General features: G+C 37.7%; 1 protein-coding gene across 1 annotated transcript in view; it reads left to right on the plus strand.

The window, feature by feature from the left end:
* Positions 1–20390, plus strand: part of PLEKHA8 (pleckstrin homology domain containing A8) — a 71660-nt gene that overhangs the window by 46093 nt on the left and 5177 nt on the right. Inside the window, exons 6-13 of the mRNA XM_007466096.1 lie at positions 454–494; positions 2303–2460; positions 4819–4978; positions 5388–5473; positions 9743–9801; positions 10186–10316; positions 10968–11038; positions 19784–19845. Of these exons, the coding sequence (XP_007466158.1) occupies positions 454–494; positions 2303–2460; positions 4819–4978; positions 5388–5473; positions 9743–9801; positions 10186–10316; positions 10968–11038; positions 19784–19845 (768 nt within the window). The remainder of the gene's footprint in view (positions 1–453; positions 495–2302; positions 2461–4818; positions 4979–5387; positions 5474–9742; positions 9802–10185; positions 10317–10967; positions 11039–19783; positions 19846–20390) is intronic.

Below are 20390 nucleotides of genomic sequence, written 5' to 3' on the forward strand. Positions count from 1 at the left end.
TTTAGTTGGGAGAGTTCCTCCTCTATGCATACCCCTATTTTAGCCTTATTCTATATTGAAATTACCTTAAGGGCAAGAACCCCATACTGTTTACCTTTATGCTTCCAGTGTTTGATACAATGCTGTATCATAGTTTTGTATCTAATAATATTTAATGAGTGTAATAGTAATTACAAGAAAGCTAACCACCAAGGGTATAAATATGGTAATTAGGCCCTTCAAAAGACCATCTTCCTTTTTCTTAGAAATTTGGGTACCCTTAGAAATTTGGGTACCCTTAAAGACTGGTTGGGATCAATGACTCCTTTCTTTTGGGAAGACCTAAAATTATTCCTCTTGAGTGGGGCAGTGTGTGTTATGATCATATTTACCACTTTCATATGTGATAAAACTCTAAATATATTCTGTTGAGAGTTTAACGTGTGAATTTTCTTTTCTTTGCTTCTTTTAAAGATGAAACATCCTATTGTACCAATTCATAATTCATTGGAAAGGTACAGTAACATTTTTTGTTTTTTCTTCTTTCTAAAAATATAAAAATAAGGATATTGGTATTCCTTGCTTTTTTTTTTTAAGAAATTATGTGATGGGCTTCCCTGGTGGTACAGTGGTTAAGAATCCGCCCGCCAATGCAGGGGACATGGGTTCGAGCCCTAGTCCGGGAAGATCCCACTTGCCACGGAGCAACTAAGCCCGTGCACCACAACTACTGAGCCTGTGCTCTAGAGCCCACGCGCCGCATCTACTGAAGCCCACGTGCTCTAGAGCCCGTGCTCCGCAACAAGAGAAGCCACCACATTGAGAAGCCCATGCACAGCTACAAAGAGTAGCCCCTGCTCACTGCAACTAGAGAAAGCCCATGTGCAGCAACAATGACCCAACACAGCCAAAAATAATAAATAAATTTAAAAAAGAAAAGAAGAGAAATCATGTGGTGGTTTTTCTCATGGTTTGAGATGATACCAGAGGTGAACCTGAAGCACTGCAAATCTTTCATTCAGCACTGACTACTAGGGAAGATGTTCACATTTCCCCAGGATATGGATCTCACCCACCACATCTAATAACTTTTCATTTCTCTGTTATACTGAGTATTGGAACCTCCTGTCTTGTGAAGGAGCCGAGCATTGATTTAAATGTGGTTTTATCAGAAAAGACAGTGCTATTTTGTTTCATTTAAAAATAAAAATCTTAGGTAGCTTTACAGGTTGGAAAAAGAACATAATATCGAAATCTGAACTACTGAAAAAAAGTACACGTTTACACAGTTGTGTTCCTATTATTTAGGGTTTTTATTCAGTTATTATTTCATATAAGCATTCCTGTATTTTGACATTGTCCATGTATTTGTCCTTTCAAGTTATTATTTAATATTTTCATCTCTTTATATACAGTTGTTTGTTTCTTTAGTACAAGGATTGTTCCCCAATTTGGTTAATAATTTTCTCCTGATCTAAATATTTCTACTAGGAACATCTTTGTAGATATTTTTTTTCTTTTGAGGTATTTCATCAATATACTCCTATATTTTTAATTGCCAAGTTGAAATACGGTATTTTTTTAGAAAAACAAATGCTTTTCCTGGAGTCAACATGTAGCTTGGACCTTTTCCATTTATTCTTATTAGAAGAAAATGGTTTTGTTCTAATTTGGCTGAGTCTAGTTATTTATAATAAGATGTTATGATTGTCCCTTTAACAGAATCAGTTATTTCACTTGCATGTTAAATAGCCTTTTATGTTACCCTAAAGAGCAACAGATGCTCAGGATGTATTGTGTCCTCCTGGGTTTTTTCTGGTCTTCCTTGACCACAGCTGTGGCTTCTAGACAGTTAACTGCTAGGCAAACAAATGGAAGTGGCCAGTGATTTGAGAGGTGAGGAGAGAGAAAAAACCTTCCAGGGAGAAGCTGAGGAAAGTGAGAAAAAGTGTTGAATGTGGTACCTGTAGAAAAGCTGATTGAAAACCCAGGTGCTATCAATGAATATCTCCTGTTGCTGGTGGGGAGCAGGAAGTTGGAGTCAGCTGAGGGTGCATGAAGAGCCATGAATGGCTCTTTGGTCTCTGGACTTCAGCCTGGAGACAGGCCTACTCCCAGCACAGGATACCTGCCTTGGAGGCAGGAGGGTGGGGTGAGAGATTTGGCTTGATTTAACAATTCTGTTTTTCAATCAGTGTTAAAAGGAGTTGGTAATTGTGGTTGTGGACCCTTCCCCATCCCTCAGAATAGGATCTATCTGTGCAGTCTATTTATGACCAAATAATTGGACTTTTTGGCTTTTTTCCTTTTAAAAAAATTTTAGGCAAACAGAGTTAAACAGTTGTGAGAATGGATCTTTAATTATGGAAATAAATGATGATGAAGAAATCCTAATGAAAAACAAGAGCTCCTTATGTTTGAAACCTGCAGAGACAGATCACAGCATATCAAGTGAAGAAAATACAGATGATAATATAACAGGTAAAAACAAAAAGGATGTGAGGCAAACCATTGAATAAAAGGATCATGGGGCTTTGATTCATTATCCATGATGCGACACTTGATAGGGATTGACCTCAAGACAGCGTGCTAGGTAGCTCCCGAGGCAGCTGTTCGTAAGATAACAGAGTTCACTTGAAAACGTTCTGCCATCCCACCTGACCCCCCCTATTGAAAAGGCAGAATGAAGAGGAGTTTCCCACTCACTGTTCTTAGCTGTGATGTCCATGGGCTTCAGTGAGCTGTAGCTGTCTGTGCTGACTTTTTAGAGAGTATGAGTATTAGGGCCTTCTGCTCAGAATTTCAAAGTCCATTGAACATAGACTATGATGTGAGACTTAAGAGTCTGCAGAGTTATGGCAGTTCAGTTCTCCATCCTCCTGGTTTCTGGTGAGGCCTGAGGATGTCCGAATTCACCAACCACCATCAGATTTTCACCTGGCTGTCTCTGTGTTCATCAAGCCAAATTCCCAAGTTTTAGGTAATAACCTGTAGTTGAAAGTGCTGCCCTTTTCAATTTACTAATTTCATTGGCTCTAACTACTAAAACCAACTTCAGATCAGTCCATGACAACCATCTTAGAGTTTTTAATTGTGTTATAAGTGTGTATTAAATAGTTTGAAAATAAAATTTTTTTTAAAGTTTCCTCCTCATCTCCTCTGGTGAGTGCGGGGAAGAAAAGATGCATTTTCATAGCTGTTAACCTGCAGCAAGCAATCCATACATCACTGAAGTCTTATCCCTTGAGTAAATAATAGACAGGAGAATTTCTGTTAAAACAGTACTATTATTTATTTGACCCAATAATTTTTTTCTAGGAATTTGTCCTCAGGGAATAGTCAGATTTAAAGACAAATATATATGGACAGGGATGTCCTTTATGACATTACAGTTAATTCTCATTACTCATGATAATTTTGTTCTATAAAGTCACTGCAAACACTGAATTAGCAAATACTGAACCGTTGCTCCTAGGGGAAATACATATGGTTAGGTTCCTGCAAGCCTCCTTCCACATTTTCATCAACTGATCAGAACATATTGTTGTTTTGTGTGTTTCTGTTTAAAGACACCTTGTTGGGGAGAGGGATAAATTGGAAGATTGGGACTGACATATACACACTACTATATATAAAATAGGTAACTAATAAGGAACTACTGTATAGCACAGGGGACTCTACTCTGTAATGGCCTATATGGGAAAAGAATCTAAAAAAGAGTAGATATATGTATATGTATAACTGATTCACTTTTCTGTACACCTGAAACTAACACAACATTGTAAATCAACTATACTCCAATAAAAATTAAAAAGAAAAGAGTCCCTCCTCCTAAAGGAAAAAAAAAAGATACCTTGTTTATATATATTGTTGACTCATTAACGTTGAACCCATGGCCAACAGCACTATAACTCATGCCTCAACGAAGCTTATCTTTTTTTTTTTTTTTTTTTTTTTTGCGGTACGCGGGCCTCTCACTGCTGTGGCCTAGGCCCAGCGGCCATGGCTTACGGGCCCAGCCACTCCGCGGCACGTGGAATCCTCCCGGTCCGGGGCACAAACCCACGTCCCCTGCATCGGCAGGCGGACTCTCAACCACTGCGCCACCAGGGAAGCTCATGAAGCTTATCTTATATAAGCTTATATAACACGTGTTTTTCCATAAGGCACATCACAGCCTTCTTGTGCTTAGGAACACTAGGCAGCACTACACTTGGAGGTCCTTTTAAACAGCAAAATCAACAACAAAGTGCACAAGAATGCAAAAAAACAAAAATGGCACTAAATAAACACATTTGCGTACAGTATGAAAGGTGAAACAAGAAGGCAGAATGTCACCTTGTTCAACCTCAGCTGGGAACATGCGTGTCAGGTAACTCAAATTTTTTCACCACTCTGCACATATCCAAAATGACTGCAAGAGTGCCATGAGCGTTGATTTTAGTATTACAAATAAACTTCAGCAAGTAGGCAAATCCACAAAGACAGAATACACTAATATTGAGGCTCAACTCTATTTATAATACTGAAATTTTAGAAACTACCTAAATGCCTGCCACATAAACATGATTCAATATTACATGGTCATTAAAACCATGTTTTGAAGAGTATTGAATGATAATGAAAATATTCATGATATACTGTTCAGTGAAAACAGGCTGGATGAAAATCTACATGTATTTAAACTCAATTTTGTTTGTGTGTATATGTATAGTATTTCACTGATTTTTCTTTCTGTATACTTTTCTGTGTTAAAAATGTTCAACAATGAATATATATATATATTAATCTTATAATACATAAATAAAAGGTTAGTAATAGGTATCTCCTGCTTTACAGTCCAAAGTGAAATGATAAAGGAGGATGGAGAGGAAAACCTGGGAAATCATGACAGCCACTTGGCACAGTCTGAATCACACTCCTCAAGCAGCTCTCCAGAAGCCCACTGGGAAGAAGGCCAAGAAGTCATCCCAACTTTCTTTAGTACCATGAACACCAGGTATTCTGTACTCTCTAAAATCACTGACAGTTGGATACGAGCTTTCCTTCTGGAAGGTCAATGTTGGTGTTCCTTTCAGGGGATGGCGTATCCTGACAGAATAGAGAATGTGGCATACCAAGCATCTGCTTTACTGTTCACCTTGCCTGAAGCAGTGGATAAGAAGGAACTGGATTGTGAGAGTATACTCTGTCAACAAGTTTTAGCTTGCTTTGGTGGATTATCTTTGGAAAATGATTTTATTAGACTGTGTTATAATAGAAGAACAGTCACTGGGGCATATTTGTGAGATGAAGCTAAATGATTTGACCTACAGAGGGGCAGCTGTTTTCATGACTGCCTCTGAACTGCAGAGCGTGCTAATGTTGTGCTTTCAATCTTTCCTCCTCTGTATCACCAAATTGTTTAGCTTTAGTGACATTGAACTTCTGGAAGACAGTGGCATTCCCACAGAAGCATTCTTAGCATCATGTTATGCTGTGGTTCCAGTATTAGGTAAGGTTGCTGGATTTGCCTTAAATTCATAGTCTCTAGAATCTGTTTCACTGCAGTTATTTTGTAGTAGAAATATGCTGAACTATGTGTACAGTGAGATGACCCTTCTTATCTACCTCTTCATATCAGTAGACACATATAGTTAAAACTGTGTGACCTTAAGCATTATTACATATTTCCATTTCATTTCTAATTATGATTAATACTGATCTTAGAGTTGTGTAATGAAAAAAGGGAATTCTGTTTTCTAGAAATCATACTTAAGAGCAAAAGTGAAAGTAGTTAAGGAACAGATCTTCAAATCTGTTGGTACTATGAAAAAACATTTTACCAGCTAAAACTTTTTTCAGATTAAAAAAAATTGTATATATAACTTTATTTAAGTTTAAATTACATTTACTTTTTATAGAGCCAGTAGTACCAGGAATTGCTAATGTGTTGAAATTTGCTATATAATCCACTTAACTCTGTATCTCTTTTTTAAATCAAGGTATATCTTGCATAGAACTTAACTGTTATAATTCAGCGAGTTTTGACAAATGCATCTACCTATGTAATCCACACCTCTGTCAAGGCAGAGAATGTTTTCATCACCCCAGAACATTCCCTATGCCAGTCAGTCCACAACCTGTCACCCAGCCCAAGGCAACCATACTGATTTCTGTCACCATAGATTAGTTTTGCGTGTTCTAAAATTTCATATAAGTGGAATCATGTTACGTACTCTTGCATTATTATACTCTTGATAGTATAATGTTTTCACCTTTGTTGTTACATGTATTAGTAGCTCATTCCTTTCTATTGCTGAATAGTATTCTATTAAGTGACTATACCCCATTTTGTTTATTCATTCTCCTACTGATAAACATTTGGGTAGTTTCTTGTTTGGGGCTGTTATAAGTGAAATTGCTCTGAACGTTTTTGTGTCTGTGGGCACATGTTTTCATTTTTGAGTAAATACCTAGGGGTGGAATTGCTGATTCATAGGGTTTATACATGTAATTTCATAAAGAGTGGTTGTACCGTTGTGTACTTCCAATAGCAATATATGAATATTCTGGTTGCTTCACATCCTCACTAGCACTTGGTGGTGTCAGTATTTTTGGTTTTAGCCATTTCTGTGAGTGTTTGGTGGTATCTTGTGGCTTTAATTTGTATTTCTCTGATGACTAATGATGTTGAGCACTTTTTCATATGGTTATCGACCATTGCTATCTCTTCCATTGTGAAGTCTGTTCAAATCTTTAACCTATTTTTAAAAGTTGGTTAATTTTCTTTTTATTATTGAATTGAAAGAGTTCTTTGTATGTTCTGAATAACATTTCATTGTAGACATACTCATTATGAATATTTTCCCCCAGACTATGACTTGTTCATTTCTTTTCTTAATGATGCCTTTTGAAGAGCAGGAATTTTAATTTTCATTAAATCCAATTTATCTATGTTTTCTTCTTTTATAGTTAGTGCTTTCAGTACCCTAAAAGATCTTTGCTTATCCCCAAGGTCATGAAGATAGTCTTCTGTGCTGTCTTCTACACTTCTTATTTTTGATTTTAAGTTTACATCTGTGATCCATCTTGGAATCAGTTTTTTATGTGGTGTGAGGTAAGGGTTGAGATTCCTTCTTTTTTTTTTTTTTTTTTTTTTTTTTTTATCGGGTTGTCCAAGAACCATTTGTTGAAAAAGTATCTTTTTTCCCTTTTATATTACCTTGGCAGCGCTTTGAAAACCAGTTGACCCTATAAGTGTGGGTCTATTTCTGGACTCTCTTTTGTTTCAACAATCTGGTTTTTTTTCCTCATCCTAGTATTACAGTATCTTAATTACTGTGTAAGGCTTGAAATCAGATAATGTAATCTTCCAGTTTTGTTCTTCTTTTTCAAGATGTTTTGGCAATTCTAGGTCCTTTGCATGTCCATATAAATTTTAGCTGTTAAAATGAATGTCAATATTATGACATAGTATGAATGTGTTTCATGTTTGGTAATTGCAATCATTGTTGCTTTTGTTGTGGTCATCCATTTATAATGCTTGGTGTCAGTTTATTTATCTCTTGTAAAAATAAAATACAGTGTGTGTGGGGGGGGGAAGAATCATGGGCCATGCATGCTTCCCGTTACTTTAAGGGAAAAAGCAAAGCTGCCCATCCCGCTAATTCAACCCCAGAGAGGAAGAAGAGATACAGATCAAAGAGAAAAACTAAGACCGTGTCCAGGGGTCAGTGTGCTAGAGTGGACCTTTCCAAAGATGTGTGGAGGGTACCAAAGTTCCCATCCTCCTTCCACGACTCCTCTTCACTCTCCTGGATAGGATAAGCAAGGACAAAGTGGAGCCCACAGAGTAGGGGGGCATGCAGGTGGCTTCCACATGGTCCAGTTGGCCAAAGAAAGGAGAGTCTATATACACACTGGGACTAGAGGTTGAAGGGGATTTTTTTTTCCTGTAGGATTCCTGGGACCATACATTCTTTGATAAGCATGTATGACAGTAGGAAGCAGGATAGAATAGCAGTCTGATGGGAGAGCTACAAGGTAACTCCAATTCTACCCTACACAGTAGTTATGGCCAATAATACAAGTTATCCCTCTTATCATGAAGATGCCAGGAGTCTTAAGTCTTAAACCTTAAAATCAGAGAAATCATAAATATTTCTCTGTATAAATAAAAATAAATCTCATTACGTATATCCCAAACATACACAGAAACAGAAAACGACTATGGTTTAGGAATAAAAAAAGGAATAAGATAGTAAAATGCAATATTCTGATAAATGTACTGGTTTTCTGTACTAAGCCAGTAAACCACTCAAAACTTAGTGAGAGTAAGTAAAACATAAGTACTACCAACTGATTTTTTTGAATAGATAGAGGCATTTCTGAATAAGACATACTGTATTATATAAGACACAAAAGAGAGCTTATTCTGTGTGTCCCATTGTGATTTTTTTTTGAAGTAATGAATCTTGAAAACTTTTCAATAAACATATATGATTTTCTTACTATTTCTTAAAAAAAAAAAAAGCCTGTTGGGATTTTGATTAGGATTACATTGAATCTGTAAGCCAATTAGTAGGAAATTGACATCTTAAACAACATTGAGTCTTCTAATCCATGAATGTGCTGTATCTCTCATTTATTTAGGTCTTCTTTAGTTTCACAACGTTTTGTATCGTGTAAAGGTCTTACACATCTTTTGTTAGGAATAACTTTTAGAATTTTATGTTTTTTTATGCTATCATGAAAAGTATTTCATTTTCCAGTTGTTTATTAATAGCATATAGATACAATTGACTTGTACATTGAGTTGTTTTTTACAATCATGAATGAGTTAATTTATAAAATATATTTTTCTGTGTTTATTGAAACTATCAGGTTTTTTTCCTGTACTCAATGTAATAAATTACATTGTTTGGATGAATTTAAGCCTGCTATCTTGCTGTCTGTTTCTACCGTCTTGCTACTTATTGTCTGTTTGTCTCATGTGTTCTTCCTTGTTTACTCCTTTCTTGATTTCTACCCAATTAATCAATTATTTTTTTGTATTCTGTTTTATTTCCTCTTTTAGCTACCTATCTTTGTTCCTGCCTTTCTTTTGAATGAGTCAAGTATTTTTTAGAATTTTATTATATTTTCTCTTTTGGCTTTTTGGCTATACCCCTTTGTGTTACTATTTTTAGTTGCTCTTATCCAACAAAAATATTTGGACTACATATATAATTTTAAATTTTCTGGCAAGCGTATTAAAATTGTAAAGCAAAACAGATAAAACCAATTTTAATAATGTATTTTATCTAACTTGGTATATACAGTATATCATCTGAACATGGAATCAATATAAAAGAATCATTAATGAGATATTTGGCATTCTTTTTTTGGTACTATGTCTTTGAAATCTGGTATATATTTATACTTACGGCATATTTCAGTTTGGAATAGGTACATTCCAAGAGCTCAATAGCCACACATCTACTGACTACTGTATTGGACAGTGCAGCCCCAAGGATTACAATGCGCATTCTAAACTTATAAGGTTATCCTCACCTGCCCTTAGGCCCTTATTATAGTTACTCACTTCAGAGCAGTGTAGTAGAAAAAAGCAATGACAGTGTGCCAGGAACCTTTGAAGCTTATATTTAGAAAATGATTTAAAAGCAAAAAATAAAAGTTTGGTGGGGGGTGGGGGGACCTGTTAAATTCATTGCTACTATAAAAAATATTTTCCACTTGAAAAAATTGCTTTTTCAAAGATGTTTTCAATCTTTTCTTCTAGACAAACTTGGCCCTACAGTGTTTGCTCCTGTTAAAATGGATCTAGTTGGAAATATTAAGGTGAATATACTGGCTTGTCTCCGTGGAGACTGTATATTTGGAGGGAGTAGTTGCATGAAATCTCATTCAGAAACAAATGATTGTTGAGTTTTATACTCGGGGATGAAAAGTATAGGCCAGCTGTAAGAACCTTTCTCAGAGGAAAAAATACTTTAAAAACAGTACTTTAAAACCCTCAAACTATTTAATTCTAGCTTAAGCCTAATAAGAATCCTCAAACAAATAAAACAGATTACTTGGAAAGCATAAGGAAAAGGTAGGAGAGGCTTAATTCATTTTGATTTCTTAGAGGCCTGGTTGACAAACTTATGTCTCAACAGTAAACTGACTTGCTTGATAGCTTTAGCACTTTTAACTTAGGTTATTTCCCTGCTTCTCCTGCAGAAAGTAAATCAGAAGTATATAACCAACAAAGAAGAGTTTACCACACTCCAGAAGATAGTGCTGCACGAAGTGGAGGCCGATGTAGCCCAGGTTAGGAACTCAGCTACAGAAGCCCTCCTGTGGCTGAAGAGGTGAGGCAACTGGGGTGGGGCAGCAGTTGAAATCCAGCTTAGTTGAAATGTTACCCCCCCAAAAAAATTGTTATGCAAAAGAGGCTACTTCTGAATGAAAGCTGTAACCCATGTATAGCCTTTTCTAGAAGGCCTGAAGAATAGAATATCAACTTTTTTTTGCCTCTGTCTTGATAGTGATAAACATTGTTAATATTAATAGAATATATAAGATAGGAATCATAAAGGACAGTAAAGCTGATTAGTTTGTCTTTAAGTCGGTGGATTACAAACTGTAATGGCATCAGATTCACCTGGAGGGCTTATTAAAAAACACAGATTGCTCCACCCAAAACCCAATTTCTGATTCAGTAAGTCTGGAGGGGAGCTCCAGAATTTGCATTTCTAACAAGTTCCCGGGTGATGCTGAAGCTGCTGGTCCGGGACCACATTTTGAAAACCACTGTGTAGGTATTTCAGATAAGAAGCATCTAGAGCAAGCTAAGGGGAAATCACAGGGAAGAAACTTAGAAAGGACTGCCATGTGACTTGACTTGTTTATTGCTGTGCCCAGGATACTACTGAAAAAGAAGCTGATGTCTGCCATTTATTCATACCCATTCAACATAAGTGAACTTTGAAAATAATATTTCTTCCTCTTTTTTGTTTTAGAGGTCTCAAATTTTTGAAGGGATTTCTGACAGAAGTGAAAAATGGAGAAAAGGACATCCAGACAGCCCTGAGTAAGTGTTATTTACATTTTGGTTGATTAATTCAATAGGATGTGGAATGGAGACCCCTGGAGGAGGAGATAGGGTGTGCTTTTCAAGATCTGATTTTGGTATTTTTCTATTTCATTATTATTAATTGTTTGTTTCTTATATGCTTTGTTAAAAAAGAACTCGAGATAGTGACCTGGTAGTCTAGATCTAACTTATTAAAAATCAGTATATCTTAAAGAAGAACTAAATTAATAGAGAGCCATCTTTTAACCTTAATAGGAAAACCTAATATTTTTAAGAAGTCAGTTCTTCCTAAATGAATCTTGAGATAACTGTGTAGTTTTCTAAAATCCGTATCCAGAGGGAAGCTAGTTTTGGAGACCATAAAAGGGAGGGTGTGGGGAACCCTAGGATTTGCTCTGAAGTAAGATGAAGGGCTGGTCATCATCTTATATTCCTCAAGTGCCCTATGTGCCCCATTTTTGTGGCGGTAGTTGAGACTCGGATGAAGGCCTTGGTCAAAGGAGATCGTCCGATATCTCCAGCATCTTAATGCAGTGACTGGAACATTGTAGGTACTTAATAAACATTGGGTGGGTGGGTGGGTGGATAGATGGATGGATCAATGCACCTATCGGACCACTTTTGGAAAACATTGAAGACTTGGAAGCATCCTCATAGTGCCACTAACAGACTGGCTAAACTCTCAATCTTGGTCTTTAGGAAATTCTTCCAGGATGGGCATTGAGGTGAGCAGGTGGGAGTGAGATTTCCATATTACTTTGAAGCCCTGTATTATTATGATGTAGAGAAGCACATGGTCAGGCTCTAGGCAGTCATGATTATAAATAATGAAATGAATGAATTAGATACTTCGCTGGGGAGGAGGAGCCAGTGTTCACACAGCATTTTATCAATGTCAGGGGTGAGTTCTTCCTTTTGTTAGTCCTCTCTTTGGGTCATGAGTCTTGAGGGATCCTGCCCCTGTGTGATTTTCCCAGGCCTCCCTGTATAGAAACTTGCTGATGTGCCATGAAACAATAAAAGCTGATATTTCTGTAACACTGTATAAAAAATTTAGACAACCTAGTCCTCACATCAGTCCATTTTTACAGGTTAGGTAACTGAAATTCTGAAAGATGAAAAGACACACTAAGACCACAAAGGATCTGAAGCAGGGTCATTTGGGGATCCTCAGCTGTAAGGTCCTCATTTCTCCCACCATCCCTGAGCTACCTGCATTTTGGGGTTTCTCATACATCCTTGAATTTCCAGGACTGTCTCAGTTATATCCTTCCCTAAGTGTCCTGATTTCAGTACTAAAAATATATTCACCATGACTATTAGGACTCCCTAACCAGTATCTATCAAACTTGATGACTTTGTGGAGTGATTAAGATCGTGGGCTTTCTGGATAGGTGCCCTTAGGCAATTTACTTAACCTTTCTGTGCCTCAGTTTCCTCATCTGTAAAATGGGAATGTTGACTTGATTTCCCTAATAAGATTGTTGTAAAGATTAAATAGGTTTATGCATGTGAAAAGATTAGAAATTTGGTACATAATAAGCACTTAATAGAGGTTAGCTTCTATTGTTGTTTATATTCTCATCATCATGACATATACAAAGTTGATAACCTACCAGAAAATGGGACTTATTTGTCCCAAATCACAAATGGAAAGTTACCAAGCTCAGCTGCCAAGCCTGAAATTTCTCTCCAGACTGACTTCTTAGTATGGAAGTTTCACACAGGTAGGAAGACTCCACCACCTGCAGGAAATGCAGAAGATATGGAATTCAGCACTGGGTGCGTGGTGGACTCCACATGTCACAGGATGCTACTGCTTTCTGATGCCTGGCTGTGTGAGGGCAAGTGGGGATGCTAATCTCATTACCCCTCTGCTGGAGCTGGGATAGAGGAGAACCCAGCTGCTTACTGGACACAGCAAGTGAAAAGAAAAGCTTTGCCCCTTGGAGGTGGAGAGACAGTTGAGGATATACCCTTTCTGCCCTGCCCCCATCCCTAATTCTGCCCCCTTTCCTCCCCTATCTTTTACTTGATTTGAAAGCTGGGCCTAGAGATGTTGACTTTATGAAGAGAGAGGAGACTTGAAGGTCAAATGCTGCTTCAAAACTGAAATAATCACAGCCAATCTCAGCTCTTCCTTCCCTTTCTTCCCTGCTGGACTGTTTTCAGTGGAAAGGAAAAGGGACCACAAATTTGAGATTTTCATCCTGATGCTCAGGATTATTTCAGAGGTCTTCATGATTTAAATCATCTTTGCTTATAGGGATCCCTAGTTTCCTGCTGCTGTTCAATGTGGAGAGATAAAGCTCCCCTAACCAGCCCCCTTCCCTCTAAACACAGACACAACAAGTTCTGTGCAAGCAAATAAGAGAGATTTATGAGAAATGTTTACACGTTAACTATGCAGAACCCATAGGCTGCTTGTTGCCTATTTCTTCTGGATTGCTGGCTCCTTTTTTCTCATTTTGAAATCACAGGCTTTATAAGCAGAACTGATATTTTGTCTAAAATGAGATAGTTTAGGTATGTAAGTAAAAGAGTGGGTATGTGCAATTTATATGCCACATACAGGCAAATTAGCTTGGATTTTTTATTCTGAAATTGAATTTCAGTTACTGTAATAACAGCTACCATTTATAGAGCACCCAGTGTTGGCATAACACTAGGTTCTCCATAAACATTTTATTTAATCTTCTGAGTACTCCCCTTTTACAGCAAGTAAACTGAGATTTAGAGAGGATAAATACTTTCCCTAGGGTCTCAGATCTAGATCAGTGGTTCTCAAAGTGGTCCAAGGACAGCAACATCTTCATCACCTGGAGACTTATTAGAAATGCAGACTACTGGGTCCCACCTGACACCTGCTGACTCAGAAACTCCCAAGGTGGGGCCCAGCAATGCGTGTGTTCACAAGTCATGCAAGTGATTCTAATCCATGCTCAAGTTTGAGACCCATTCATCTAGAGCTGGGACGTTGAAGCTCACCTGTCACTAGGCTACATTTGGTTATTCGGGAATTTTGACTGCATCTAAGTGATTATTAAATAAGCAGGAATAAAAGTACTGAAATTAGTTACCCATAGCATCAGTTAATTTTGCCTCCTTTTCATGATAATTGGCTGGTTACCCAATGGCTGAAAACTTTTCTTAACCTAGGAACAGCAAGACAATTAGTAGGGATAAAATAAGTATAAACCTTGGATGACACTCCCAAATTTGAAAACACTGCTTAAGAAAGGTTTTGAGGTAACTGCTCATAATTTTGGATAGTCTTAGTGACTTTGAAAATGGGAGATGATATGTAACAGTCCTAAATGACACAACGGAAGACTTGACATCTATTAACTCTCTGGAAAATGCATGGATAGTCATTGTATTGCTGCACTTCTGTGACCTAGAATGAGTTTTCAGCAATCGGAAGGAGGCCTTGGGCTTTATACTGCCCCCTTTTGTATTTGAGCCATCACTTGAATTCCCCATAATGATGATCAGAGTGGAATATTTTGGGTGGTCTCACTCATGCCAAGAGCTGCTGTGAACTCTAGTGTCCTCTGACATTCTCTAGAGATCACTCTTAAAGAAAGAGTTGGGTACACAAGGCAAATGTGTTTAATGGTCCACCCTGTAGCTGAGCCCCTCCATTCACAGATGCCACATCAAGAAGAGGCTTTGGAAAGCATCTTTGTAAGTGAAATGAAGAAAAGTTGCTCTGCCATTTCATGCACCTTTGTACTAAATATTATGTGTTCTGCACTATTCCCTCAGGGGGATAGCATATTGCCACATCCCTCACCTCGGAGTGATTCCATAAATGTCAGGTAAACATTAACCTAACCAAGATCTGTACCACAGAATAGGAAGGGGAAAAAAATGTAGAGGAGGCTCCCTTATGCATTTAATATGAAAGGCTTTTCACAAACAAGGAGAGCTGTATGAGAGAGATGAAGTTAGAGCTCATAATCAGATATGTGACATCAAATCATAACTTGACTAATTATTCTGAAAGTGCCAGGGAATGTGAATCAAGTCATGCCCTTTCCAGAACTATTAACAGCATGTGCTTCTAATGGCAGAATTGGCTTACAGTACAAGTTTTCATCTCAATGGTGCCTGAAGGTAACAAAGCATATCTCTGGGTACTTGTTCCATCTCTGTCAACTGGTTATTGAGTTGGCTTTTCTCCATACAATTCATTTTGCCCAAAGCTTAGTCACTGTAAAGAATTTGGGGGTACTTTCCTAGTAGTAGGTTTTTAAAAATTATATCAAATATTTATCATTTGACCAAATATGTAAATACAGTACCATCTACTACCTCATGACCCCATTACTTCCAGAGAAGATCTTCATCCAGAATTTGTAGTTTATCATTATATAATGAATGTTTTTATACTTTTACTATATATTTATGTGTCCACAAACAGTATCTAGTAATGTATTGCATGTTTTATACTCATGTACATGGTGTCACGTTATACACATTCTTCCTTTTTCACTCAGTATTTTCAGATTTATTCACTGCTTATTCACTTTCAAACCTTTCTTTGTTCGTGATTCTTGCCTAAGGGCTTCCTAGTTTAGCTCATTTGCAGAACTGATATGATTGTCACTTCCTGAGCTCAGTGAATGATTGATTTCACCTTTTCTGGCTTTGCTTGTCTACTTCTCAAGCTGTCTCCTAAGACTTAGATTTGCATTTCTCCTTTGCTGTCTCCACAACCCAAAGTAACTTTGCAAATTCTCACTAATTATAGATTTACAATAGAGAAACACTCTCATATATTCTGTTCCTGGACAGAATAGCTATCCACCAACAGTAACGGAAAGGTAGTTCTTGTTCAGATGCTATGATAGATTGCGGCATAATCTCTAAATACCTCATAGAAAGTTTTTGACTAACCATTAAAGAAATCAAATCTGCATTTTTATAAATAGAATAAGGTTCCAGTTTTTTCAAGATATGGCTGGGAAAAGGCACGTTTTCCATTTTCATTATTTTGTTTTACCGCAAAGAATAAACATTAGTTTTGTCCAAATGGTTTAATGTGACAAGAATGCCCCAAGTTCTCATTGCTTTTAGTTTTGTGACCTTGGGCAGGTAACTATCTCTCTGGGTCTTCTGTCTTTTCATCTGTAAGAGGAAGAGAATTGGGCAAGTTGATTGTCAACGCTTCCTACTTAGAAGTTTTGACTAAGTTTCTAAGGAACTGACAGATTTCAGAGAACTGGGAGAAGGGAATCATTTATGTCTTTCAGAGGCCAAAAATACTTCCAGATTATAGAACATGCATTATGATAACGAATGGGTATTGTAGTGAAGATTAATGTATTTCATTATCTAATCTTCTCTAGGTAACCAAAATAGGTCAATGCTTAGACTTCATCCTAATTTAATGCAGCCTCACGTGGCAGGGATATTTGCAGCCCGAGAAGTCAGCTAAAGACTTGGGGCAAGTCTTTTTCTTTTATGGGTTTTCTTCTATTTGTTGGTTTTCAATTGCGGAGATGGTCTTCCTAGGCCTGAGTCAGGACCCAGCCTAAATTCTCTGCCTCCCTCTTCTCCCATTGGACTTACTGGGCCACATTTTGCCCAGTGGGACTCTTCTCTGGCAAGATGCAGGCACAGCAAGGAACAACTGCCTTCTCTAGAAGGGCTGGGCAGAGACACAGATCGTGTTGCTGTACAAACACCCCCTCTTCCTTAGACCAGGCTGCCCCTCCTACTTGGACTCACAGCATCCTTGTTTTCTTGCTGTCCCGTAGAAGGGAGAATGGAGAAGGGTTTCTGGGCTTTTTTGAGTGGTTGACTTCACAGGCAAAGTGTAGGAAAGGTATAAGGCCCCTGAGGTTGGAGTAGCACTGGATCCAGAGCCCTTATAAACAGGCAGTTTGCCTGCCAGGTGAACTCTGGAGCCGAAGGCTCAGGGACCAGGACAGCAGTCAGCTGCGTTTGCTGCATACCGTAAAGAAATACTGATCTCCTTTTACTTCCCTACCACAATTCCAAATCAGAATGATCGTGACTGTTAGTAGAAGAAAATAATGCTATCTGTATAGGAAAAAAGACTTAAGAGAATATACCTCCAGAATGCCCTCTGTGGTTACCTCTGGGAGGCATGATTATAGGTTTCTTTAGTTCTTCCCTTTTTGCATTTTCCTGAACATGGATTATTTGTGAAATCAGAAAAAAAGCAGTAAGTGTTATTTTAAACTACCACTGTGCCTCAGGTGGGAAGTTCAGAATCCTTGACACAGCATAAAAAAGGTCCTCACAGTTTGGCCCCAGCCCCAGTGATCTGCAGCCCTACTGGACCGTTCCCCCTTCACGCCACCATCTCTCACAACTCCATGTAGCTTCCTCTGTCTGCAGCCCCAGGTACCACCCTACTCTCTGCCCTACCCAGCCTTTGAGACTCCTTTGGAGAATTCTTTCTGTCCACTTGCTCCCAGGCTGGATTCATCTCTCTTTCTTTTCCTATAGCATGGATAGAGATCTCTGTTATAGCAGTTGGCAATTTGCATAACGATGATTTGTTAAAGGCTGGCTGTCTTATAAACCCATGAACTTCCTAAGGGCAAGGGACGGAGTTTAAATCACCCAGTAATCCCTGCTGCCTTGCACTTAGTAAGGGGCAGTGGTAGACACTAAATTCTTGCTGAATGGAGCAGCTGTTCCATCACAGATGTCTACGAGCAGATTGTAATGGCACTAAATTTCATCTACTGATTATTAATGGCATTTAATACCTTACATGGATTAGGATCACAAGAAAGAAAGTGTTCCCACTATACCTCTGTGACTCACCTCGGGATGTTTTCCATGGACCTGTACACCTTCTTACCAGCCCAGATGGCTCCTTAGACGGTTAGAAATTTGACTGTCTTGCTGATTCACCGCAGAGGCCGTGCCTAGTATTTCCTGCCCGTCTGCACCTATATGCTAGCAACCCTTTCTTCATTAAGGTCTTAGATACCATCTAAAATGTCCCTGATAACATCTGTCCCCGTAGAGAATCAGATAGGTTTTAAGTGTGGCTTACATTGAAGACTTGTATCTTTGACACTGTCTTAGCCTACAGACTGTTCTCCTAAGAAAAAGATTGAATTTAATCTTGAGTTCTCCTTTAGGCTATTTCTAAGAGTCCTTTGTGCCCTTGAATTGATTGATTTTTATCATTTCTGCTTTAGCTTCACCACACTGGATGCTGGCATTTCAACCCATTCCTAAAACTTTAGATAGCCAGCGAAATCTGCTGTTAGAATTCAAATGTGCAGTCTTCTTTTATACAAAATATAATGTATTTTATGCAAACTTGAATTATGTAAAATTGATACATGGTATGCTAAAAGTATTAATAAAGCCTCACCCAAATTTTAAAAATAGAAATTGACAAGAATTACATCATTTCAAAGCTAGAGAGCTTGAATAAATTGTAAACTGTGTTCAAGCTACAGCCACATGGCAGTGCTGTTTTGCCCAGTAAAATGCAGATACCTGATGTTCTTTGGCAGTATTCTGTGAACCACACTGCTTTTTTTTACTGCATAGGAGCCTGTGGTTGTGGAGTTGGTGTCTTTTTTTTGTTATTTTAACATCTGCTCTTGTTATAATTTAAAGTGTCTTTATATCCTATTACAGTGTCGCCCAAGCATTGATTAAATGGTTGATGGTGGTGCTTGTACTAGTGTTGAAACTAGCCCTTGAAAATAAATAAGTTTGGAATAAAATTTAGATGTGGTAAAACATGATAAAGAAGGTCAAACAACCCCTATGATACTTTGTGCTGTAATTTAGGAGTGTGAGGACTCTGTAGACCACTGGAGATGATGCTGAGAAAATAAAATGGAGCATTGAAATAAAAATGCACTGTGGTGATGTAGAGCTGTGCCCTCCTGAGAGCGCATTTATTCCTGTGGAAAAATCAGTTTTGAATTTTGCATATATTGAATCATTCAAAGCCTTCAGGAACACATCCCTTGCATAAAATGCAGTCATCTTGTTCTCGAGATTTTTTTTTTGGTAATTAAAATTATTATATAGCAGTTTTTAAATCTCCTTTTAAAAAACTCACTGGGACAAAAATAATAGGTTTTTATCTTTAAAGTCTAGAATGTGAATGACTTTTATCAATAGACCTCACCATATACTTTATATCTACCTTAATAACTTCAAGCTGTTCTTTCCATAATAGTTTTAAAGGTTTCTAGCTTTAAAACTGTATATCCAGGGTCATAGGGACATCTAGGACAAGCATTTGACATCCCAGAATAGAATGTTAGAATTGAAGAGAATCTTAGAGGTCATTTTACAAAGGGGGAAACAGATGGTTAGAGAGGTCAGCTAAGGGACTGGCTCAGGATCACACAACATTTCAAAGAACTGCATTTTTATATTTTTATAGTGTATTTTAAATTGTATTTAGTCTCTATATTACAGTATCTTTTCCTCCCTCTTTACTTCCTTATATGTATTGAATTTTCCAACCATGATAATAAGCTGAAGTTGAGATATGACACAGGGTAAGAGTGGAAATACCAATTTTTCTTTTAAAAAAAATCTCTGTAGGCTTTTTTCCTACTCAAGACTTTTGGGGTACATAATCTCATAATTCAGCTTTTTTTAAATCAGTTTCTAATACCAATAAGAATGTGCTACTACATACATTAGAAAGGACATGATACAAATAGCACATCAAATTCTGATGAAATTGTTCCTCATGGAGTTTTTCTTCTTTTCAAGATAATGCATATGGTAAAACATTACGGCAACACCATGGCTGGGTAGTTCGAGGGGTTTTTGCGGTAAGTAATCCTTCTGCCTCCTAATGTTCTGATGGTCACAGCAAGGTGTTTTGTTTTGCTTTGTGTGTGTGGTGTTTCTGTTTGTTTTTGAGAATAAGAACGAAATATTGCTTATTTCATTTAAGTCTATAGGTCTCTTTGTTGTATGGAAATGTTGGCAATAAAAAGTAAGAAAAGACTGTTAGAATGTGCTTCACCTTATCTAGTTCCAGTGACCCTGAGAAGATTTGTCTCAGGAGTAGTTGCCTTCTGATGTGGTAGTAAAGAGTGTCAGTGTAGAGATAGGCAGGAAGCTGTCAAATGCTCGCCATTGAGGGGAAACCAGTGGTGGTTTCAAGCCCATAGCTCCCTCTGCTGCCTGTTAAAGTCAATCCTGTTAATTCTCAGATTTTAGTCAGGTTTTTGTCCCCTAAATTGAATTTTGTCTTGAATATTAACTGGCCTGGATCGCCAGTGGCTCGGACTAGAAATATCTTCTTACCCAGTTATTTTCTTTATGGAGGTGTTTGTATTCATATGTTTTAGCTCCTGTTAGCTACCACTCT

Source organism: Lipotes vexillifer, unplaced genomic scaffold, assembly GCF_000442215.2.
Source record: "Lipotes vexillifer unplaced genomic scaffold, Lipotes_vexillifer_v1.1 scaffold150, whole genome shotgun sequence".
Lineage (NCBI taxonomy): Eukaryota > Metazoa > Chordata > Mammalia > Artiodactyla > Lipotidae > Lipotes > Lipotes vexillifer.